The sequence below is a fragment of the Heterodontus francisci genome, chromosome 28, assembly GCF_036365525.1.
Source record: "Heterodontus francisci isolate sHetFra1 chromosome 28, sHetFra1.hap1, whole genome shotgun sequence".
In the NCBI taxonomy this organism is placed as follows: Eukaryota; Metazoa; Chordata; class Chondrichthyes; order Heterodontiformes; family Heterodontidae; genus Heterodontus; species Heterodontus francisci.
Window position 1 is genome coordinate 5139759 of NC_090398.1, and position 27991 is coordinate 5167749.

The following is a 27991-nucleotide window of genomic DNA, read 5'->3' on the forward strand; positions in this document are numbered from 1 at the left end:
TATTATCCTGCTCCGTACATCCCGACTGAAAGAGAGTTATTCCCACACTAATTCCCACTCTGTTTATGACAATATTATCCTGCTGTGTACATCCCGACTGAAAGAGAGATATTCCCACACTAATTCCCACTCTGTTTATGACAGTATTATCCTGCTGTATACATCCCGACTGAAAGAGAGGTATTCCCACACTAATTCCCACTCTGTTTATGACAGTATTATCCTGCTCCGTACATCCCGACTCAAAGAGAGATATTCCCACACTAATTCCCACTGTGTTTATGACAGTATTATCCTGCTGTGTACATCCCGACTGAAAGAGAGATATTCCCACACTAATTCCCACTCTGTTTATGACAGTATTATCCTGCTCCGTACATCCCGACTGAAAGAGAGATATTCCCACACTAATTCCCACTCTGTTTATGACAGTATTATCCTGCTCCGTACATCCCGACTGAAAGAGAGTTATTCCCACACTAATTCCCACTCTGTTTATGACAATATTATCCTGCTCCGTACATCCCGACTGAAAGAGAGATATTCCCACACTAATTCCCACTCTGTTTATGACAGTATTATCCTGCTGTGTACATCCCGACTGAAAGAGAGATATTCCCACACTAATTCCCACTCTGTTTATGACAATATTGTCCTGCTCCGTACATCCCGACTGAAAGAGAGATATTCCCATACTAATTCCCCCTGTGTTTATGACAGTATTATCCTGCTCCGTACATCCCGACTGAAAGAGAGATATTCCCACACTAATTCCCACTCTGTTTATGACAGTATTATCCTGCTCCGTACATCCCGACTGAAAGAGAGATATTCCCACACTAATTCCCACTGTGTTTATGACAGTATTATCCTGCTCCGTACATCCTGACTGAAAGAGAGATATTCCCAGACCAATTCCCACTCTGTTTATCACAGTATTATCCTGCTGTGTACATCCCGACTGAAAGAGAGATATTCCCACACCAATTCCCACTCTGTTCATGACAGTATTATCCTGCTCCGTACATCCCCACTGAAAGAGAGATATTCCCACACTAATTCCCACTCTGTTTATGACAGTATTATCCTGCTCCGTACATCCCGACTGAAAGAGAGATATTCCCACACTAATTCCCACTGTGTTTATGACAGTATTATCCTGCTGTGTACATCCTCACTGAAAGAGAGATATTCCCACACCAATTCCCACGCAGTTTATGACAGTATTATCCTGCTCCGTACATCCCGACTGAAAGAGAGATAATCCCACACTAATTCCCACTGTGTTTATGACAGTATTATCCTGCTCCGTACATCCCGACTGAAAGAGAGATATTCCCACACTAATTCCCACTCTGTTTATGACAGTATTATCCTGCTCCGTACATCCCGACTGAAAGAGAGATATTCCCACACTAATTCCCACTCTGTTTATGACAATATTATCCTGCTCCGTACATCCCGACTGAAAGAGAGAAATTCCCACACTAATTCCCACTCTGTTTATGACAGTATTATCCTGCTGTGTACATCCGGACTGAAAGAGAGATATTCCCACACTAATTCCCACTCTGTTTATGATAATATTATCCTGCTCCGTCCATCCCGACTGAAAGAGAGATATTCCCACACTAATTCCCACTCTGTTTATGACAGTATTATCCTGCTGTGTACATCCCGACTGAAAGAGAGATATTCCCACACTAATTCCCACTGTGTTTATGACAGTATTATCCTGCTGTGTACATCCCGACTGAAAGAGAGATATTCCCACACTAATTCCCACTCTGTTTATGACAGTATTATCCTGCTCCGTACATCCCGACTGAAAGAGAGATATTCCCACACTAATTCCCACTCTGTTTATGACAGTATTATCCTGCTCCGTACATCCCGACTGAAAGAGAGTTATTCCCACACTAATTCCCACTCTGTTTATGACAGTATTATCCTGCTCCGTACATCCTCACTGAAAGAGAGATATTCCCACACTAATTCCCACTCTGTTTATGACAGTATTATCCTGCTCCGTACATCCTCACTGAAAGAGAGATATTCCCACACTAATTCCCACTCTGTTGATGACAATATTATCCTGCTCCGTACATCCCGACTGAAAGAGAGATATTCCCACACGAATTCCCACTCTGTTTATGACAGTATTATCCTGCTCCGTACATCCCGACTGAAAGAGAGATATTCCCACACTAATTCCCACTCTGTTTATGACAGTATTATCCTGCTGTGTACATCCCGACTGAAAGAGAGATATTCCCACACTAATTCCCACTGTGTTTATGACAGTATTATCCTGCTGTGTACATCCCGACTGAAAGAGAGATATTCCCACACTAATTCCCACTCTGTTTATGACAATATTGTCCTGCTCCGTACATCCCGACTGAAAGAGAGATATTCCCACACTAATTCCCCCTGTGTTTATGACAGTATTATCCTGCTCCGTACATCCCGACTGAAAGAGAGATATTCCCACACTAATTCCCACTCTGTTTATGACAGTATTATCCTGCTCCGTACATCCCGACTCAAAGAGAGATATTCCCACACTAATTCCCACTGTGTTTATGACAGTATTATCCTGCTGTGTACATCCCGACTGAAAGAGAGATATTCCCACACTAATTCCCACTCTGTTTATGACAGTATTATCCTGCTCCGTACATCCCGACTGAAAGAGAGATATTCCCACACTAATTCCCACTCTGTTTATGACAGTATTATCCTGCTCCGTACATCCCGACTGAAAGAGAGTTATTCCCACACTAATTCCCACTCTGTTTATGACAATATTATCCTGCTCCGTACATCCCGACTGAAAGAGAGATATTCCCACACTAATTCCCACTCTGTTTATGACAGTATTATCCTGCTGTGTACATCCCGACTGAAAGAGAGATATTCCCACACTAATTCCCACTCTGTTTATGACAATATTGTCCTGCTCCGTACATCCCGACTGAAAGAGAGATATTCCCATACTAATTCCCCCTGTGTTTATGACAGTATTATCCTGCTCCGTACATCCCGACTGAAAGAGAGATATTCCCACACTAATTCCCACTCTGTTTATGACAGTATTATCCTGCTCCGTACATCCCGACTGAAAGAGAGATATTCCCACACTAATTCCCACTGTGTTTATGACAGTATTATCCTGCTCCGTACATCCTGACTGAAAGAGAGATATTCCCAGACCAATTCCCACTCTGTTTATCACAGTATTATCCTGCTGTGTACATCCCGACTGAAAGAGAGATATTCCCACACCAATTCCCACTCTGTTCATGACAGTATTATCCTGCTCCGTACATCCCCACTGAAAGAGAGATATTCCCACACTAATTCCCACTCTGTTTATGACAGTATTATCCTGCTCCGTACATCCCGACTGAAAGAGAGATATTCCCACACTAATTCCCACTGTGTTTATGACAGTATTATCCTGCTGTGTACATCCTCACTGAAAGAGAGATATTCCCACACCAATTCCCACGCAGTTTATGACAGTATTATCCTGCTCCGTACATCCCGACTGAAAGAGAGATAATCCCACACTAATTCCCACTGTGTTTATGACAGTATTAACCTGCTCCGTACATCCCGACTGAAAGAGAGATATTCCCACACTAATTCCCACTCTGTTTATGACAGTATTATCCTGCTCCGTACATCCCGACTGAAAGAGAGATATTCCCACACTAATTCCCACTCTGTTTATGACAATATTATCCTGCTCCGTACATCCCGACTGAAAGAGAGAAATTCCCACACTAATTCCCACTCTGTTTATGACAGTATTATCCTGCTGTGTACATCCGGACTGAAAGAGAGATATTCCCACACTAATTCCCACTCTGTTTATGATAATATTATCCTGCTCCGTCCATCCCGACTGAAAGAGAGATATTCCCACACTAATTCCCACTCTGTTTATGACAGTATTATCCTGCTGTGTACATCCCGACTGAAAGAGAGATATTCCCACACTAATTCCCACTGTGTTTATGACAGTATTATCCTGCTGTGTACATCCCGACTGAAAGAGAGATATTCCCACACTAATTCCCACTCTGTTTATGACAGTATTATCCTGCTCCGTACATCCCGACTGAAAGAGAGATATTCCCACACTAATTCCCACTCTGTTTATGACAGTATTATCCTGCTCCGTACATCCCGACTGAAAGAGAGTTATTCCCACACTAATTCCCACTCTGTTTATGACAGTATTATCCTGCTCCGTACATCCTCACTGAAAGAGAGATATTCCCACACTAATTCCCACTCTGTTTATGACAGTATTATCCTGCTCCGTACATCCTCACTGAAAGAGAGATATTCCCACACTAATTCCCACTCTGTTGATGACAATATTATCCTGCTCCGTACATCCCGACTGAAAGAGAGATATTCCCACACGAATTCCCACTCTGTTTATGACAGTATTATCCTGCTCCGTACATCCCGACTGAAAGAGAGATATTCCCACACGAATTCCCACTCTGTTTATGACAGTATTATCCTGCTGTGTACATCCCGACTGAAAGAGAGATATTCCCACACTAATTCCCACTGTGTTTATGACAGTATTATCCTGCTGTGTACATCCCGACTGAAAGAGAGATATTCCCACACTAATTCCCACTCTGTTTATGACAATATTGTCCTGCTCCGTACATCCCGACTGAAAGAGAGATATTCCCACACTAATTCCCCCTGTGTTTATGACAGTATTATCCTGCTCCGTACATCCCGACTGAAAGAGAGATATTCCCACACTAATTCCCACTCTGTTTATGACAGTATTATCCTGCTCCGTACATCCCGACTCAAAGAGAGATATTCCCACACTAATTCCCACTGTGTTTATGACAGTATTATCCTGCTGTGTACATCCCGACTGAAAGAGAGATATTCCCACACTAATTCCCACTCTGTTTATGACAGTATTATCCTGCTCCGTACATCCCGACTGAAAGAGAGATATTCCCACACTAATTCCCACTCTGTTTATGACAGTATTATCCTGCTCCGTACATCCCGACTGAAAGAGAGTTATTCCCACACTAATTCCCACTCTGTTTATGACAATATTATCCTGCTCCGTACATCCCGACTGAAGGAGAGATATTCCCACACTAATTCCCACTCTGTTTATGACAGTATTATCCTGCTGTGTACATCCCGACTGAAAGAGAGATATTCCCACACTAATTCCCACTCTGTTTATGACAATATTGTCCTGCTCCGTACATCCCGACTGAAAGAGAGATATTCCCATACTAATTCCCCCTGTGTTTATGACAGTATTATCCTGCTCCGTACATCCCGACTGAAAGAGAGATATTCCCACACTAATTCCCACTCTGTTTATGACAGTATTATCCTGCTCCGTACATCCCGACTGAAAGAGAGATATTCCCACACTAATTCCCACTGTGTTTATGACAGTATTATCCTGCTCCGTACATCCTGACTGAAAGAGAGATATTCCCACACCAATTCCCACTCTGTTTATCACAGTATTATCCTGCTGTGTACATCCCGACTGAAAGAGAGATATTCCCACACCAATTCCCACTCTGTTCATGACAGTATTATCCTGCTCCGTACATCCCGACTGAAAGAGAGATATTCCCACACTAATTCCCACTCTGTTTATGACAGTATTATCCTGCTCCGTACATCCCGACTGAAAGAGAGATATTCCCACACTAATTCCCACTGTGTTTATGACAGTATTATCCTGCTGTGTACATCCTCACTGAAAGAGAGATATTCCCACACCAATTCCCACGCAGTTTATGACAGTATTATCCTGCTCCGTACATCCCGACTGAAAGAGAGATAATCCCACACTAATTCCCACTGTGTTTATGACAGTATTATCCTGCTCCGTACATCCCGACTGAAAGAGAGATATTCCCACACTAATTCCCACTCTGTTTATGACAGTATTATCCTGCTCCGTACATCCCGACTGAAAGAGAGATATTCCCACACTAATTCCCACTCTGTTTATGACAATATTATCCTGCTCCGTACATCCCGACTGAAAGAGAGAAATTCCCACACTAATTCCCACTCTGTTTATGACAGTATTATCCTGCTGTGTACATCCGGACTGAAAGAGAGATATTCCCACACTAATTCCCACTCTGTTTATGATAATATTATCCTGCTCCGTCCATCCCGACTGAAAGAGAGATATTCCCACACTAATTCCCACTCTGTTTATGACAGTATTATCCTGCTGTGTACATCCTGACTGAAAGAGAGATATTCCCACACTAATTCCCACTCTGTTGATGACAATATTATCCTGCTCCGTACATCCCGACTGAAAGAGAGATATTCCCACACTAATTCCAACTATGTTTATGACAGTATTATCCTGCTCCGTACATCCTGACTGAAAGAGAGATATTCCCACACTAATTCCCACTCTGTTTCTGACACTATTATCCTGCTCCGTACATCCCGACTGAAAGAGAGATATTCCCACACTAATTCCCACTCTGTTTATGACAGTATTATCCTGCTGTGTACATCCCGACTGAAAGAGAGATATTCCCACACTAATTCCCACTGTGTTTATGACAGTATTATCCTGCTGTGTACATCCCGACTGAAAGAGAGATATTCCCACACTAATTCCCACTCTGTTTATGACAGTATTATCCTGCTCCGTACATCCCGACTGAAAGAGAGATATTCCCACACTAATTCCCACTCTGTTTATGACAGTATTATCCTGCTCCGTACATCCCGACTGAAAGAGAGTTATTCCCACACTAATTCCCACTCTGTTTATGACAGTATTATCCTGCTCCGTACATCCTCACTGAAAGAGAGATATTCCCACACTAATTCCCACTCTGTTTATGACAGTATTATCCTGCTCCGTACATCCTCACTGAAAGAGAGATATTCCCACACTAATTCCCACTCTGTTGATGACATTATTATCCTGCTCCGTACATCCCGACTGAAAGAGAGATATTCCCACACGAATTCCCACTCTGTTTATGACAGTATTATCCTGCTCCGTACATCCCGACTGAAAGAGAGATATTCCCACACTAATTCCCACTCTGTTTATGACAGTATTATCCTGCTGTGTACATCCCGACTGAAAGAGAGATATTCCCACACTAATTCCCACTGTGTTTATGACAGTATTATCCTGCTGTGTACATCCCGACTGAAAGAGAGATATTCCCACACTAATTCCCACTCTGTTTATGACAGTATTATCCTGCTCCGTACATCCCGACTGAAAGAGAGATATTCCCACACTAATTCCCACTCTGTTTATGACAGTATTATCCTGCTCCGTACATCCCGACTGAAAGAGAGTTATTCCCACACTAATTCCCACTCTGTTTATGACAATATTATCCTGCTCCGTACATCCCGACTGAAAGAGAGATATTCCCACACTAATTCCCACTCTGTTTATGACAGTATTATCCTGCTGTATACATCCCGACTGAAAGAGAGATATTCCCACACTAATTCCCACTCTGTTTATGACAATATTGTCCTGCTCCGTACATCCCGACTGAAAGAGAGATATTCCCACACTAATTCCCCCTGTGTTTATGACAGTATTATCCTGCTCCGTACATCCCGACTGAAAGAGAGATATTCCCACACTAATTCCCACTCTGTTTATGACAGTATTATCCTGCTCCGTACATCCCGACTCAAAGAGAGATATTCCCACACTAATTCCCACTGTGTTTATGACAGTATTATCCTGCTGTGTACATCCCGACTGAAAGAGAGATATTCCCACACTAATTCCCACTCTGTTTATGACAGTATTATCCTGCTCCGTACATCCCGACTGAAAGAGAGATATTCCCACACTAATTCCCACTCTGTTTATGACAGTATTATCCTGCTCCGTACATCCCGACTGAAAGAGAGTTATTCCCACACTAATTCCCACTCTGTTTATGACAATATTATCCTGCTCCGTACATCCCGACTGAAAGAGAGATATTCCCACACTAATTCCCACTCTGTTTATGACAGTATTATCCTGCTGTGTACATCCCGACTGAAAGAGAGATATTCCCACACTAATTCCCACTCTGTTTATGACAATATTGTCCTGCTCCGTACATCCCGACTGAAAGAGAGATATTCCCATACTAATTCCCCCTGTGTTTATGACAGTATTATCCTGCTCCGTACATCCCGACTGAAAGAGAGATATTCCCACACTAATTCCCACTCTGTTTATGACAGTATTATCCTGCTCCGTACATCCCGACTGAAAGAGAGATATTCCCACACTAATTCCCACTGTGTTTATGACAGTATTATCCTGCTCCGTACATCCTGACTGAAAGAGAGATATTCCCACACCAATTCCCACTCTGTTTATCACAGTATTATCCTTTCGTGTACATCCCGACTGAAAGTGAGATATTCCCACACCAATTCCCACTCTGTTCATGACAGTATTATCCTGCTCCGTACATCCCCACTGAAAGAGAGATATTCCCACACTAATTCCCACTCTGTTTATGACAGTATTATCCTGCTCCGTACATCCCGACTGAAAGAGAGATATTCCCACACTAATTCCCACTGTGTTTATGACAGTATTATCCTGCTGTGTACATCCTCACTGAAAGAGAGATATTCCCACACCAATTCCCACGCAGTTTATGACAGTATTATCCTGCTCCGTACATCCCGACTGAAAGAGAGATAATCCCACACTAATTCCCACTGTGTTTATGACAGTATTATCCTGCTCCGTACATCCCGACTGAAAGAGAGATATTCCCACACTAATTCCCACTCTGTTTATGACAGTATTATCCTGCTCCGTACATCCGGACTGAAAGAGAGATATTCCCACACTAATTCCCACTCTGTTTATGACAATATTATCCTGCTCCGTACATCCCGACTGAAAGAGAGAAATTCCCACACTAATTCCCACTCTGTTTATGACAGTATTATCCTGCTGTGTACATCCGGACTGAAAGAGAGATATTCCCACACTAATTCCCACTCTGTTTATGATAATATTATCCTGCTCCGTCCATCCCGACTGAAAGAGAGATATTCCCACACTAATTCCCACTCTGTTTATGACAGTATTATCCTGCTGTGTACATCCTGACTGAAAGAGAGATATTCCCACACTAATTCCCACTCTGTTGATGACAATATTATCCTGCTCCGTACATCCCGACTGAAAGAGAGATATTCCCACACTAATTCCAACTATGTTTATGACAGTATTATCCTGCTCCGTACATCCTGACTGAAAGATAGATATTCCCACACTAATTCCCACTCTGTTTCTGACACTATTATCCTGCTCCGTACATCCCGACTGAAAGAGAGATATTCCCACACTAATTCCAACTGTGTTTATGACAGTATTATCCTGCTGTGTACATCCCGACTGAAAGAGAGATATTCCCACACTAATTCCCACTCTGTTTATGACACTATTATCCTGCTCCGTGCATCCCGACTGAAAGAGAGATATTCCCACACCAATTCCCACTCTGTTTATGACAGTATTACCCTGCTCCATACATCCCGATTGAAAGAGAGATATTCCCACACCAATTCCCACTCTGTTTATGACAGTATTATCCTGCTCCGTACATCCCGACTGAAAGAGAGATATTCCCACACTAATTCCCACTCTGTTTATGACAGTATTATCCTGCTCCGTGCATCCCGACTGAAAGAGAGATATTCCCACACTAATTCCCACTCTGTTTATGACAGTATTATCCTGCTCCGTACATCCCGACTGAAAGAGAGATATTCCCACACTAACTCCCACTGTGTTTATGACAGTATTATCCTGCTGTGTACATCCCGACTGAAAGAGAGATATTCCCACACTAATTCCCACTCTATTTATGACAGTATTAACCTGCTCCGTACATCCTGACTGAAAGAGAGATATTCCCACACTAATTCCCACTCTGTTTATGACAGTATTATCCTGCTCCGTACATCCGGACTGAAAGAGAGATATTCCCACACTAATTCCCACTGTGTTTATGACAGTATTATCCTGCTCCATACATCCGGACTGAAAGAGAGATATTCCCACACTAATTCCCACTCTGTTTATGACAGTATTATCCTGCTCCGTACATCCGGACTGAAAGAGAGATATTCCCACACTAATTCCCACTCTGTTTATGACAGTATTATCCTGCTCCGTAAATCCCGACTGAAAGAGAGGTATTCCCACACCAATTCCCACTCTCTTTCTGACAGTATTATCCTACTCCGTACATCCCGACTGAAAGAGAGATATTCCCACACTAATTCCCACTGTGTTTATGACAGTATTATCCTGCTCCGTACATCCCGACTGAAAGAGAGATATTCCCACAGTAATTCCCACTCTGTTTATGACACTATTATCCTGCTCCGTACATCCCGACTGAAAGAGAGATATTCCCACACCATTTCCCACTCTGTTTATGACAGTATTATCCTGCTGTGTACATCCCGACTGAAGGAGAGATATTCCCACACTAATTCCCACTCTGTTTATGACAGTATTATCCTGCTCCGTACATCCCGACTGAAAGAGCGATATTCCCACACTAATTCCCACTGTGTTTATGACAGTATTATCCTGCTCCGTAAATCCCGACTGAAAGAGAGATATTCCCACACCATTTCCCACTCTGTTAATGACAGTATTATCCTGCTGTGTACATCCCGACTGAAAGAGAGATACTCCCACACTAATTCCCACTCTGTTTATGACAGTATTATCCTGCTCCGTACATCCTCACTGAAAGAGAGATATTCCCACACTAATTCCCACTCTGTTAATGACAGTATTATCCTGCTCCGTACATCCCGACTGAAAGAGAGATATTCCCACACTAATTCCCACTCTGTTTATGACAGTATTATCCTGCTGTGTACATCCCGACTGAAAGAGAGATATTCCCACACTAATTCCCACTGTGTTTATGACAGTATTATCCTGCTGTGTGCATCCCGACTGAAAGAGAGATATTCCCACACTAATTCCCACTCTGTTTATGACAGTATTATCCTGCTCCGTACATCCCGACTGAAAGAGAGATATTCCCACACTAATTCCCACTGTGTTTATGACAATATTATCCTGCTCCGTACATCCCGACTGAAAGAGAGATATTCCCACACTAATTCCCACTCTGTTTATGACAATATTATCCTGCTCCGTACATCCCGACTGAAAGAGAGATATTCCCACACTAATTCCCACTCTGTTTATGACAGTATTATCCTGCTCCGTACATCCCGACTGAAAGAGAGATATTCCCACACTAATTCCCACTCTGTTTATGACAGTATTATCCTGCTCCGTACATCCTCACTGAGAGATATTCCCACACTAATTCCCACTCTGTTTATGACAGTATTATCCTGCTCCGTACATCCCGACTGAAAGAGAGATATTCCCACACTAATTCCCACTGTGTTTATGACAATATTATCCTGCTCCGTACATCCCGACTGAAAGAGAGATATTCCCACACTAATTCCCACTCTGTTTATGACAATATTATCCTGCTCCGTACATCCCGACTGAAAGAGAGATATTCCCACACTAATTCCCACTCTGTTTATGACAGTATTATCCTGCTCCGTACATCCCGACTGAAAGAGAGATATTCCCACACTAATTCCCACTCTGTTTATGACAGTATTATCCTGCTCCGTACATCCTCACTGAGAGATATTCCCACACTAATTCCCACTCTGTTTATGACAGTATTATCCTGCTCCGTACATCCTCACTGAAAGAGAGATATTCCCACACTAATTCCCACTGTGTTTATGACAGTATTATCCTGCTCCGTACATCCTCACTGAAAGAGAGATATTCCCACACTAATTCCCACTCTGTTTATGACAATATTATCCTGCTCCGTACATCCTCACTGAAAGAGAGATATTCCCACACTAATTCCCACTCTGTTTATGACAGTATTATCCTGCTGTGTACATCCCGACTGAAAGAGAGATATTCCCACACTAATTCCCACTGTGTTTATGACAGTATTATCCTGCTGTGTACATCCCGACTGAAAGAGAGATATTCCCACACCAATTCCCACTCTGTTTATGACAGTATTATCCTGCTCCGTACATCCGGACTGAAAGAGAGATATTCACACACTAATTCCCACTCTGTTTATGACAGTATTATCCTGCTCCGTACATCCTCACTGAAAGAGAGATATTCCCACACTAATTCCCACTCTGTTTATGACAGTATTATCCTGCTCCGTACATCCTCACTGAAAGAGAGATATTCCCACACTAATTCCCACTCTGTTGATGACAATATTATCCTGCTCCGTACATCCCGACTGAAAGAGAGATATTCCCACACGAATTCCCACTCTGTTTATGACAGTATTATCCTGCTCCGTACATCCCGACTGAAAGAGAGATATTCCCACACTAATTCCCACTCTGTTTATGACAGTATTATCCTGCTGTGTACATCCCGACTGAAAGAGAGATATTCCCACACTAATTCCCACTGTGTTTATGACAGTATTATCCTGCTGTGTACATCCCGACTGAAAGAGAGATATTCCCACACTAATTCCCACTCTGTTTATGACAGTATTATCCTGCTCCGTACATCACGACTGAAAGAGAGATATTCCCACACTAATTCCCACTCTGTTTATGACAGTATTATCCTGCTCCGTACATCCCGACTGAAAGAGAGTTATTCCCACACTAATTCCCACTCTGTTTATGACAATATTATCCTGCTCCGTACATCCCGACTGAAAGAGAGATATTCCCACACTAATTCCCACTCTGTTTATGACAGTATTATCCTGCTGTATACATCCCGACTGAAAGAGAGATATTCCCACACTAATTCCCACTCTGTTTATGACAATATTGTCCTGCTCCGTACATCCCGACTGAAAGAGAGATATTCCCACACTAATTCCCCCTGTGTTTATGACAGTATTATCCTGCTCCGTACATCCCGACTGAAAGAGAGATATTCCCACACTAATTCCCACTCTGTTTATGACAGTATTATCCTGCTCCGTACATCCCGACTCAAAGAGAGATATTCCCACACTAATTCCCACTGTGTTTATGACAGTATTATCCTGCTGTGTACATCCCGACTGAAAGAGAGATATTCCCACACTAATTCCCACTCTGTTTATGACAGTATTATCCTGCTCCGTACATCCCGACTGAAAGAGAGTTATTCCCACACTAATTCCCACTCTGTTTATGACAATATTATCCTGCTCCGTACATCCCGACTGAAAGAGAGATATTCCCACACTAATTCCCACTCTGTTTATGACAGTATTATCCTGCTGTGTACATCCCGACTGAAAGAGAGATATTCCCACACTAATTCCCACTCTGTTTATGACAATATTGTCCTGCTCCGTACATCCCGACTGAAAGAGAGATATTCCCATACTAATTCCCCCTGTGTTTATGACAGTATTATCCTGCTCCGTACATCCCGACTGAAAGAGAGATATTCCCACACTAATTCCCACTCTGTTTATGACAGTATTATCCTGCTCCGTACATCCCGACTGAAAGAGAGATATTCCCACACTAATTCCCACTGTGTTTATGACAGTATTATCCTGCTCCGTACATCCTGACTGAAAGAGAGATATTCCCACACCAATTCCCACTCTGTTTATCACAGTATTATCCTGCTGTGTACATCCCGACTGAAAGAGACATATTCCCACACCAATTCCCACTCTGTTTATGACAGTATTATCCTGCTGTGTACATCCCGACTGAAAGAGAGATATTCCCACACTAATTCCCACTGTGTTTATGACAGTATTATCCTGCTGTGTACATCCCGACTGAAAGAGAGATATTCCCACACCAATTCCCACTCTGTTTATGACAGTATTATCCTGCTCCGTACATCCGGACTGAAAGAGAGATATTCACACACTAATTCCCACTCTGTTTATGACAGTATTATCCTGCTCCGTACATCCTCACTGAAAGAGAGATATTCCCACACTAATTCCCACTCTGTTTATGACAGTATTATCCTGCTCCGTACATCCTCACTGAAAGAGAGATATTCCCACACTAATTCCCACTCTGTTGATGACAATATTATCCTGCTCCGTACATCCCGACTGAAAGAGAGATATTCCCACACGAATTCCCACTCTGTTTATGACAGTATTATCCTGCTCCGTACATCCCGACTGAAAGAGAGATATTCCCACACTAATTCCCACTCTGTTTATGACAGTATTATCCTGCTGTGTACATCCCGACTGAAAGAGAGATATTCCCACACTAATTCCCACTGTGTTTATGACAGTATTATCCTGCTGTGTACATCCCGACTGAAAGAGAGATATTCCCACACTAATTCCCACTCTGTTTATGACAGTATTATCCTGCTCCGTACATCACGACTGAAAGAGAGATATTCCCACACTAATTCCCACTCTGTTTATGACAGTATTATCCTGCTCCGTACATCCCGACTGAAAGAGAGTTATTCCCACACTAATTCCCACTCTGTTTATGACAATATTATCCTGCTCCGTACATCCCGACTGAAAGAGAGATATTCCCACACTAATTCCCACTCTGTTTATGACAGTATTATCCTGCTGTATACATCCCGACTGAAAGAGAGATATTCCCACACTAATTCCCACTCTGTTTATGACAATATTGTCCTGCTCCGTACATCCCGACTGAAAGAGAGATATTCCCACACTAATTCCCCCTGTGTTTATGACAGTATTATCCTGCTCCGTACATCCCGACTGAAAGAGAGATATTCCCACACTAATTCCCACTCTGTTTATGACAGTATTATCCTGCTCCGTACATCCCGACTCAAAGAGAGATATTCCCACACTAATTCCCACTGTGTTTATGACAGTATTATCCTGCTGTGTACATCCCGACTGAAAGAGAGATATTCCCACACTAATTCCCACTCTGTTTATGACAGTATTATCCTGCTCCGTACATCCCGACTGAAAGAGAGATATTCCCACACTAATTCCCACTCTGTTTATGACAGTATTATCCTGCTCCGTACATCCCGACTGAAAGAGAGTTATTCCCACACTAATTCCCACTCTGTTTATGACAATATTATCCTGCTCCGTACATCCCGACTGAAAGAGAGATATTCCCACACTAATTCCCACTCTGTTTATGACAGTATTATCCTGCTGTGTACATCCCGACTGAAAGAGAGATATTCCCACACTAATTCCCACTCTGTTTATGACAATATTGTCCTGCTCCGTACATCCCGACTGAAAGAGAGATATTCCCATACTAATTCCCCCTGTGTTTATGACAGTATTATCCTGCTCCGTACATCCCGACTGAAAGAGAGATATTCCCACACTAATTCCCACTCTGTTTATGACAGTATTATCCTGCTGTGTACATCCCGACTGAAAGAGAGATATTCCCACACTAATTCCCACTCTGTTTATGACAGTATTATCCTGCTCCGTACATCACGACTGAAAGAGAGATATTCCCACACTAATTCCCACTCTGTTTATGACAGTATTATCCTGCTCCGTACATCCCGACTGAAAGAGAGTTATTCCCACACTAATTCCCACTCTGTTTATGACAATATTATCCTGCTCCGTACATCCCGACTGAAAGAGAGATATTCCCACACTAATTCCCACTCTGTTTATGACAGTATTATCCTGCTGTATACATCCCGACTGAAAGAGAGATATTCCCACACTAATTCCCACTCTGTTTATGACAATATTGTCCTGCTCCGTACATCCCGACTGAAAGAGAGATATTCCCACACTAATTCCCACTCTGTTTATGACAGTATTATCCTGCTGTATACATCCCGACTGAAAGAGAGATATTCCCACACTAATTCCCACTCTGTTTATGACAATATTGTCCTGCTCCGTACATCCCGACTGAAAGAGAGATATTCCCACACTAATTCCCCCTGTGTTTATGACAGTATTATCCTGCTCCGTACATCCCGACTGAAAGAGAGATATTCCCACACTAATTCCCACTCTGTTTATGACAGTATTATCCTGCTCCGTACATCCCGACTCAAAGAGAGATATTCCCACACTAATTCCCACTGTGTTTATGACAGTATTATCCTGCTGTGTACATCCCGACTGAAAGAGAGATATTCCCACACTAATTCCCACTCTGTTTATGACAGTATTATCCTGCTCCGTACATCCCGACTGAAAGAGAGATATTCCCACACTAATTCCCACTCTGTTTATGACAGTATTATCCTGCTCCGTACATCCCGACTGAAAGAGAGTTATTCCCACACTAATTCCCACTCTGTTTATGACAATATTATCCTGCTCCGTACATCCCGACTGAAAGAGAGATATTCCCACACTAATTCCCACTCTGTTTATGACAGTATTATCCTGCTGTGTACATCCCGACTGAAAGAGAGATATTCCCACACTAATTCCCACTCTGTTTATGACAATATTGTCCTGCTCCGTACATCCCGACTGAAAGAGAGATATTCCCATACTAATTCCCCCTGTGTTTATGACAGTATTATCCTGCTCCGTACATCCCGACTGAAAGAGAGATATTCCCACACTAATTCCCACTCTGTTTATGACAGTATTATCCTGCTCCGTACATCCCGACTGAAAGAGAGATATTCCCACACTAATTCCCACTGTGTTTATGACAGTATTATCCTGCTCCGTACATCCTGACTGAAAGAGAGATATTCCCACACCAATTCCCACTCTGTTTATCACAGTATTATCCTGCTGTGTACATCCCGACTGAAAGAGAGATATTCCCACACCAATTCCCACTCTGTTCATGTCAGTATTATCCTGCTCCGTACATCCCCACTGAAAGAGAGATATTCCCACACTAATTCCCACTCTGTTTATGACAGTATTATCCTGCTCCGTACATCCCGACTGAAAGAGAGATATTCCCACACTAATTCCCACTGTGTTTATGACAGTATTATCCTGCTGTGTACATCCTCACTGAAAGAGAGATATTCCCACACCAATTCCCACGCAGTTTATGACAGTATTATCCTGCTCCGTACATCCCGACTGAAAGAGAGATAATCCCACACTAATTCCCACTGTGTTTATGACAGTATTATCCTGCTCCGTACATCCCGACTGAAAGAGAGATATTCCCACACTAATTCCCACTCTGTTTATGACAGTATTATCCTGCTCCGTACATCCCGACTGAAAGAGAGATATTCCCACACTAATTCCCACTCTGTTTATGACAATATTATCCTGCTCCGTACATCCCGACTGAAAGAGAGAAATTCCCACACTAATTCCCACTCTGTTTATGACAGTATTATCCTGCTGTGTACATCCGGACTGAAAGAGAGATATTCCCACACTAATTCCCACTCTGTTTATGATAATATTATCCTGCTCCGTCCATCCCGACTGAAAGAGAGATATTCCCACACTAATTCCCACTCTGTTTATGACAGTATTATCCTGCTGTGTACATCCTGACTGAAAGAGAGATATTCCCACACTAATTCCCACTCTGTTGATGACAATATTATCCTGCTCCGTACATCCCGACTGAAAGAGAGATATTCCCACACTAATTCCAACTATGTTTATGACAGTATTATCCTGCTCCGTACATCCTGACTGAAAGAGAGATATTCCCACACTAATTCCCACTCTGTTTCTGACACTATTATCCTGCTCCGTACATCCCGACTGAAAGAGAGATATTCCCACACTAATTCCAACTGTGTTTATGACAGTATTATCCTGCTGTGTACATCCCGACTGAAAGAGAGATATTCCCACACTAATTCCCACTCTGTTTATGACACTATTATCCTGCTCCGTGCATCCCGACTGAAAGAGAGATATTCCCACACCAATTCCCACTCTGTTTATGACAGTATTATCCTGCTCCATACATCCCGATTGAAAGAGAGATATTCCCACACCAATTCCCACTCTGTTTATGACAGTATTATCCTGCTCCGTACATCCCGACTGAAAGAGAGATATTCCCACACTAATTCCCACTCTGTTTATGACAGTATTATCCTGCTCCGTGCATCCCGACTGAAAGAGAGATATTCCCACACTAATTCCCACTCTGTTTATGACAGTATTATCCTGCTCCGTACATCCCGACTGAAAGAGAGATATTCCCACACTAACTCCCACTGTGTTTATGACAGTATTATCCTGCTGTGTACATCCGGACTGAAAGAGAGATATTCCCACATTAATTCCCACTCTATTTATGACAGTATTAACCTGCTCCGTACATCCTGACTGAAAGAGAGATATTCCCACACTAATTCCCACTCTGTTTATGACAGTATTATCCTGCTCCGTACATCCCGACTGAAAGAGAGATATTCCCACACTAATTCCCACTCTGTTTATGACAGTATTATCCTGCTCCATACATCCGGACTGAAAGAGAGATATTCCCACACTAATTCCCACTCTGTTTATGACAGTATTATCCTGCTCCGTACATCCGGACTGAAAGAGAGATATTCCCACACTAATTCCCACTCTGTTTATGACAGTATTATCCTGCTCCGTAAATCCCGACTGAAAGAGAGATATTCCCACACCAATTCCCACTCTCTTTCTGACAGTATTATCCTACTCCGTACATCCCGACTGAAAGAGAGATATTCCCACAGTAATTCCCACTCTGTTTATGACACTATTATCCTGCTCCGTACATCCCGACTGAAAGAGAGATATTCCCACACCATTTCCCACTCTGTTTATGACAGTATTATCCTGCTGTGTACATCCCGACTGAAGGAGAGATATTCCCACACTAATTCCCACTCTGTTTATGACAGTATTATCCTGCTCCATACATCCGGACTGAAAGAGAGATATTCCCACACTAATTCCCACTCTGTTTATGACAGTATTATCCTGCTCCGTACATCCGGACTGAAAGAGAGATATTCCCACACTAATTCCCACTCTGTTTATGACAGTATTATCCTGCTCCGTAAATCCCGACTGAAAGAGAGATATTCGCACACTAATTCCCACTGTGTTTATGACAGTATTATCCTGCTCCGTACATCCCGACTGAAAGAGAGATATTCCCACAGTAATTCCCACTCTGTGTATGACACTATTATCCTGCTCCGTACATCCCGACTGAAAGAGAGATATTCCCACACCATTTCCCACTCTGTTTATGACAGTATTATCCTGCTGTGTACATCCCGACTGAAGGAGAGATATTCCCACACTAATTCCCACTCTGTTTATGACAGTATTATCCTGCTCCGTACATCCCGACTGAAAGAGCGATATTCCCACACTAATTCCCACTGTGTTTATGACAGTATTATCCTGCTCCGTAAATCCCGACTGAAAGAGAGATATTCCCACACCATTTCCCACTCTGTTTATGACAGTATTATCCTGCTGTGTACATCCCGACTGAAAGAGAGATATTCCCACACTAATTCCCACTCTGTTTATGACAGTATTATCCTGCTCCGTACATCCTCACTGAAAGAGAGATATTCCCACACTAATTCCCACTCTGTTTATGACAGTATTATCCTGCTGTGTACATCCCGACTCAAAGAGAGATATTCCCACACTAATTCCCACTGTGTTTATGACAGTATTATCCTGCTCCGTACATCCCGACTGAAAGGGAGATATTCCCACACCAATTCCCACTCTGTTTATGACAGTATTATCCTGCTGTGTACATCCCGACTGAAAGAGAGATATTCCCACACGAATTCCCACTGTGTTTATGACAGTATTATCCTGCTCCGTACATCCCGACTGAAAGAGAGATATTCCCACACTAATTCCCACTCTGTTAATGACAGTATTATCCTGCTGTGTACATCCCGACTGAAAGAGTGATATTCCCACACTAATTCCCACTGTGTTTATGACAGTATTATCCTGCGGTGTACATCCCGACAGAAAGAGAGATATTCCCACACTAATTCCCACTGGGTTTTTCACAGTATTATCCTGCTCCGTACATCCTCACTGAAAGAGAGATATTCCCACACTAATTCCCACTCTGTTTATGACAATATTATCCTGCTCCGTACATCCCGACTGAAAGAGAGAAATTCCCACACTAATTCCCACTCTGTTTATGACAGTATTATCCTGCTGTGTACATCCGGACTGAAAGAGAGATATTCCCACACTAATTCCCACTCTGTTTATGATAATATTATCCTGCTCCGTCCATCCCGACTGAAAGAGAGATATTCCCACACTAATTCCCACTCTGTTTATGACAGTATTATCCTGCTGTGTACATCCTGACTGAAAGAGAGATATTCCCACACTAATTCCCACTCTGTTTATGACAATATTATCCTGCTCCGTACATCCCGACTGAAAGAGAGATATTCCCACACTAATTCCAACTATGTTTATGACAGTATTATCCTGCTCCGTACATCCTGATTGAAAGAGAGATATTCCCACACTAATTCCCACTCTGTTTCTGACACTATTATCCTGCTCCGTACATCCGGACTGAAAGAGAGATATTCCCACACTAATTCCAACTGTGTTTATGACAGTATTATCCTGCTGTGTACATCCCGACTGAAAGAGAGATATTCCCACACTAATTCCCACTCTGTTTATGACACTATTATCCTGCTCCGTGCATCCCGACTGAAAGAGAGATATTCCCACACCAATTCCCACTCTGTTTATGACAGTATTATCCTGCTCCATACATCCCGACTGAAAGAGAGATATTCCCACACCAATTCCCACTGTGTTTATGACAGTATTATCCTGCTCCGTACTTCCCGACTGAAAGAGAGATATTCTCACACTAATTCCCACTCTGTTTATGACACTATTATCCTGCTCCGTACATCCCGACTGAAAGAGAGATATTCCCACACTAATTCCCACTGTGTTTATGACAGTATTATCCTGCTCCGTACATCCCGACTGAAAGAGAGATATTCCCACACTAATTCCCACTCTGTTAATGACAGTATTATCCTGCTTCGTACATCCCGACTGAAAGAGAGATTTTCCCACACTAATTCCCACTCTGTTTATGACAATATTATCCTGCTGTGTACATCCCGATTGAAAGAGAGATATTCCCACACCAATTCCCACTCTGTTTATGACAGTATTATCCTGCTCCGTACATCCCGACTGAAAGAGAGATATTCCCACACTAATTCCCACTCTGTTTATGACAGTATTATCCTGCTCTGTGCATCCCGACTGAAAGAGAGATATTCCCACACTAATTCCCACTCTGTTTATGACAGTATTATCCTGCTCCGTACATCCCGACTGAAAGAGAGATATTCCCACACTAATTCCCACTCTGTTTATGACAGTATTATCCTGCTCCGTACATCCGGACTGAAAGAGAGATATTCCCACACTAATTCCCACTCTGTTTATGACAGTATTATCCTGCTCCATACATCCGGACTGAAAGAGAGATATTCCCACACTAATTCCCACTCTGTTTATGACAGTATTATCCTGCTCCGTACATCCGGACTGAAAGAGAGATATTCCCACACTAATTCCCACTCTGTTTATGACAGTATTATCCTGCTCCGTAAATCCCGACTGAAAGAGAGATATTCCCACACCAATTCCCACTCTCTTTCTGACAGTATTATCCTGCTGTGTACATCCCGACTGAAAGAGAGATATTCCCACACTAATTCCCACTGTGTTTATGACAGTATTATCCTGCTCCGTACATCCCGACTGAAAGAGAGATATTCCCACAGTAATTCCCACTCTGTTTATGACACTATTATCCTGCTCCGTACATCCCGACTGAAAGAGAGATATTCCCACACCATTTCCCACTCTGTTTATGACAGTATTATCCTGCTGTGTACATCCCGACTGAAGGAGAGATATTCCCACACTAATTCCCACTCTGTTTATGACAGTATTATCCTGCTCCGTACATCCCGACTGAAAGAGCGATATTCCCACACTAATTCCCACTGTGTTTATGACAGTATTATCCTGCTCCGTAAATCCCGACTGAAAGAGAGATATTCCCACACCATTTCCCACTCTGTTTATGACAGTATTATCCTGCTGTGTACATCCCGACTGAAAGAGAGATATTCCCACACTAATTCCCACTCTGTTTATGACAGTATTATCCTGCTCCGTACATCCTCACTGAAAGAGAGATATTCCCACACTAATTCCCACTCTGTTTATGACAGTATTATCCTGCTGTGTACATCCCGACTCAAAGAGAGATATTCCCACACTAATTCCCACTGTGTTTATGACAGTATTATCCTGCTCCGTACATCCCGACTGAAAGGGAGATATTCCCACACCAATTCCCACTCTGTTTATGACAGTATTATCCTGCTGTGTACATCCCGACTGAAAGAGAGATATTCCCACACGAATTCCCACTGTGTTTATGACAGTATTATCCTGCTCCGTACATCCCGACTGAAAGAGAGATATTCCCACACTAATTCCCACTCTGTTAATGACAGTATTATCCTGCTGTGTACATCCCGACTGAAAGAGTGATATTCCCACACTAATTCCCACTGTGTTTATGACAGTATTATCCTGCGGTGTACATCCCGACAGAAAGAGAGATATTCCCACACTAATTCCCACTGGGTTTTTGACAGTATTATCCTGCTCCGTACATCCTCACTGAAAGAGAGATATTCCCACACTAATTCCCACTCTGTTTATGACAATATTATCCTGCTCCGTACATCCCGACTGAAAGAGAGAAATTCCCACACTAATTCCCACTCTGTTTATGACAGTATTATCCTGCTGTGTACATCCGGACTGAAAGAGAGATATTCCCACACTAATTCCCACTCTGTTTATGATAATATTATCCTGCTCCGTCCATCCCGACTGAAAGAGAGATATTCCCACACTAATTCCCACTCTGTTTATGACAGTATTATTCTGCTGTGTACATCCTGACTGAAAGAGAGATATTCCCACACTAATTCCCACTCTGTTTATGACAATATTATCCTGCTCCGTACATCCCGACTGAAAGAGAGATATTCCCACACTAATTCCAACTGTGTTTATGACAGTATTATCCTGCTGTGTACATCCCAACTGAAAGAGAGATATTCCCACACTAATTCCCACTCTGTTTATGACACTATTATCCTGCTCCGAGCATCCCGACTGAAAGAGAGATATTCCCACACCAATTCCCACTCTGTTTATGACAGTATTATCCTGCTCCATCCATCCCGACTGAAAGAGAGATATTCCCACACCAATTCCCACTGTGTTTATGACAGTATTATCCTGCTCCGTACTTCCCGACTGAAAGAGAGATATTCTCACACTAATTCCCACTCTGTTTATGACACTATTATCCTGCTCCGTACATCCCGACTGAAAGAGAGATATTCCCACACTAATTCCCACTGTGTTTATGACAGTATTATCCTGCTCCGTACATCCCGACTGAAAGAGAGATATTCCCACACTAATTCCCACTCTGTAAATGACAGTATTATCCTGCTTCGTACATCCCGACTGAAAGAGAGATATTCCCACACTAATTCCCACTCTGTTTATGACAATATTATCCTGCTGTGTACATCCCGATTGAAAGAGAGATATTCCCACACCAATTCCCACTCTGTTTATGACAGTATTATCCTGCTCCGTACATCCCGACTGAAAGAGAGATATTCCCACACTAATTCCCACTCTGTTTATGACAGTATTATCCTGCTCCGTGCATCCCGACTGAAAGAGAGATATTCCCACACTAATTCCCACTCTGTTTATGACAGTATTATCCTGCTCCGTACATCCCGACTGAAAGAGAGATATTCCCACACTAACTCCCACTGTGTTTATGACAGTATTATCCTGCTGTGTACATCCCGACTGAAAGAGAGATATTCCCACACTAATTCCCACTCTGTTTATGACAGTATTAACCTGCTCCGTACATCCTGACTGAAAGAGAGATATTCCCACACTAATTCCCACTCTGTTTATGACAGTATTATCCTGCTCCGTACATCCGGACTGAAAGAGAGATATTCCCACACTAATTCCCACTCTGTTTATGACAGTATTATCCTGCTCCATACATCCGGACTGAAAGAGAGATATTCCCACACTAATTCCCACTCTGTTTATGACAGTATTATCCTGCTCCGTACATCCGGACTGAAAGAGAGATATTCCCACACTAATTCCCACTCTGTTTATGACAGTATTATCCTGCTCCGTAAATCCCGACTGAAAGAGAGATATTCCCACACCAATTCCCACTCTCTTTCTGACAGTATTATCCTACTCCGTACATCCCGACTGAAAGAGAGATATTCCCACACTAATTCCCACTGTGTTTATGACAGTATTATCCTGCTCCGTACATCCCGACTGAAAGAGAGATATTCCCACAGTAATTCCCACTCTGTTTATGACACTATTATCCTGCTCCGTACATCCCGACTGAAAGAGAGATATTCCCACACCATTTCCCACTCTGTTTCTGACAGTATTATCCTGCTGTGTACATCCCGACTGAAGGAGAGATATTCCCACACTAATTCCCACTCTGTTTATGACAGTATTATCCTGCTCCGTACATCCCGACTGAAAGAGCGATATTCCCACACTAATTCCCACTGTGTTTATGACAGTATTATCCTGCTCCGTAAATCCCGACTGAAAGAGAGATATTCCCACACCATTTCCCACTCTGTTTATGACAGTATTATCCTGCTGTGTACATCCCGACTGAAAGAGAGATATTCCCACACTAATTCCCACTGTGTTTATGACAGTGTTATCCTGCTCCGTAAATCCCGACTGAAAGAGAGATATTCCCACACCAATTCCCACTCTCTTTCTGACAGTATTATCCTACTCCGTATATCCCGACTGAAAGAGACATATTCCCACACTAATTCTCACTCTGTTTATGACAGTATTATCCTGCTCCGTACATCCCGACTGAAAGAGAGATATTCCCACACTAATTCTCACTCTGTTTATGACACTATTATCCTGTTCCGTACATCCCGACTGAAAGAGAGATATTCCCACACTAATTCCCACTCTGTTTATGACAGTATTATCCTGCTCCGTACATCCGGACTGAAAGAGAGATATTCCCACACTAATTCCCACTCTGTTTATGACAGTATTATCCTGCTGTGTACATCCCGACTGAAAGAGAGATATTCCCACACTAATTCCCACTGTGTTTATGACAGTATTATCCTGTTCCGTACATCCCGACTGAAAGAGAGATATTCCCACACTAATTCCCACTCTGTTTATGACAGTATTATCCTGCTCCGTACATCCTCACTGAAAGAGAGATATTCCCACACTAATTCCCACTCTGTTTATGACAGTATTATCCTGCTCCGTACATCCTCACTGAAAGAGAGATATTCCCACACTAATTCCCACTCTGTTTATGACAGTATTATCCTGCTCCGTACATCCTCACTGAAAGAGAGATATTCCCACACTAATTCCCACTCTGTTTATGACAGTATTATCCTGCTCCGTACATCCCGACTGAAAGAGAGATATTCCCACACCATTTCCCACTGTGTTTATGACAGTATTATCCTGCTGTGTACATCCCGATTGAAAGAGAGATATTCCCACACTAATTCCCACTCTGTTTATGACAGTATTATCCTGCTGTGTACATCCCGACTGAAAGAGAGATATTCCCACACTAATTCCCACTCTGTTTATGACAGTATTATCCTGCTCCGTACATCCCGACTGAAAGAGAGATATTCCCACACTAATTCCCACTCTGTTTATGACAGTATTATCCTGCTCCGTACATCCCGACTGAAAGAGAGATATTCCCACACTAATTCCCACTCTGTTTTTGACCGTATTATCCTGCTCCATACATCCTCACTGATTAATCTCTGTTGTTTCCAGCTCCCACAGTTTTGACCGATGTACAGGAATGTGATGCCGTGATGCAACAGGAGATATTTGGACCCATCCTGCCGATTGTTAACATTAACTCAATGGAGGAAGCAGTTACATTCATCAACAGGCATCAGAAACCACTGGCAATCTATGTTTACGCCACAAACAGTAAGGTGTGGAATTTCTGATCCAGGTCTCCGTTTATATATCCGGAGCTGGTCTACACTGACACAACTGCTCCCGGTGTGTAACATGCGGAGTTTCTGATCCAGGTCTCCGTGTATATATCTGGAGCTGGTCTACACTGACACAACTGCTCCCGGTGTGTAACGTGTGGAGTTTCTGATCCAGGTCTCCGTTTATATATCCGGAGCTGGTCGACACCGACACGACTGCTCCCGGAGTGTAACATGCGGAGTGTCTGATCCAGGTCTCCGTGTATATATCCGGAGCTGGTCTACACTGACACGACTGCTCCCGGTGTGTAACGTGCGGAGTTTCTGATCCAGGTCTCCGTGTATTTCTCTGGAGCTGGTCTGCATTGACACAACTGCTCCTGGTGTGTAATGTGTGGAGTGTCTGATCCAGGTCTCCGTGTATATATCCGGAGCTGGTCGACACTGACACGACTGCTCCCGGAGTGTAACATGCGGAGAGTCTGATCCAGGTCTCCGTGTATATATCCGGAGCTGGTCTACACTGACACAACTGCTCCCGGTGTGTAACGTGCGGAGTTTCTGATCCAGGTCTCCGTGTATATATCCGGAGCTGGTCTACACTGACACAACTGCTCCCGGTGTGTAACGTGCGGAGTTTCTGATCCAGGTCTCCGTTTATATATCCGGAGCTGGTCGACACAGACACGACTGCTCCCGGAGTGTAACATGCGGAGTGTCTGATCCAGGTCTCCGTGTATATATCCGGAGCTGGTCGACACAGACACGACTGCTCCCGGAGTGTAACATGCGGAGTGTCTGATCCAGGTCTCCGTGTATATATCCGGAGCTGGTCTACACTGACACAACTGCTCCCGGTGTGTAACGTGTGGAGTTTCTGATCCAGGTCTCCGTGTATATATCCGGAGCTGGTCTACACTGACACGACTGCTCCCGGAGTGTAACATGCGGAGTGTCTGATCCAGGTCTCCGTGTATATATCCGGAGCTGGTCTACACTGACACAACTGCTCCCGGTGTGTAACGTGTGGAGTTTCTGATCCAGGTCTCCGTGTATATATCCGGAGCTGGTCTACACTGACACGACTGCTCCCGGTGTGTAACATGCGGAGTGTCTGATCCAGGTCTCCGTGTATATATCCGGAGCTGGTCGACACAGACACGACTGCTCCCGGAGTGTAACATGCGGAGTGTCTGATCCGGGTCTCCGTGTATATATCCGGAGCTGGTCTACATTGACACAACTGCTCCCGGAGTGTAACATGCGGAGTTTCTGATCCGAGTCTCCGTGTATATATCCAGAGCTGGTCTACACTGACACAACTGCTCCCGGTGTGTAACGTGTGGAGTTTCTGATCCAGGTCTCCGTGTATTTCTCTGGAGCTGGTCTACACTGACACAAGGACGGCACAGTGACGCAGTGGTTAGCACCGCAGCCTCACAGCTCCAGGGACCCGGGTTCGATTCCGGGTACTGCCTGTGTGGAGTTTGCAAGTTCTCCCTGTGTCTGCGTGGGTTTTCTCCGGGTGCTCCGGTTTCCTCCCACAAGCCAAAAGACTTGCAGGTTGATAGGTAAATTGGCCATTATAAATTGTCACTAGTATAGGTAGGTGGTAGAGAAATATAGGAACAGATGGGGATGTGGTAGGAATATGGGATTAGTGTAGGATTAGTATAAATGGGTGGTTGATGTTCGGCACAGACTCGGTGGGCCGAAGGGCCTGTTTCAGTGCTGTATCTCTAAACTAATCTAATCTAATCTAACTGCTCCCGGTGTGTAACGTGTGGA

At 43.2% G+C, this 27991-nt stretch overlaps 1 protein-coding gene across 1 annotated transcript in view; it reads left to right on the top strand.

Annotated features, from left to right (window-relative positions):
- The window catches only part of LOC137385197 (aldehyde dehydrogenase family 3 member B1-like), a 195388-nt gene that overhangs the window by 94945 nt on the left and 72452 nt on the right, over nt 1–27991 (top strand). The window contains exon 7 of the mRNA XM_068060185.1: nt 26034–26200. Within this exon, the coding sequence (XP_067916286.1) occupies nt 26034–26200 (167 nt within the window). The remainder of the gene's footprint in view (nt 1–26033; nt 26201–27991) is intronic.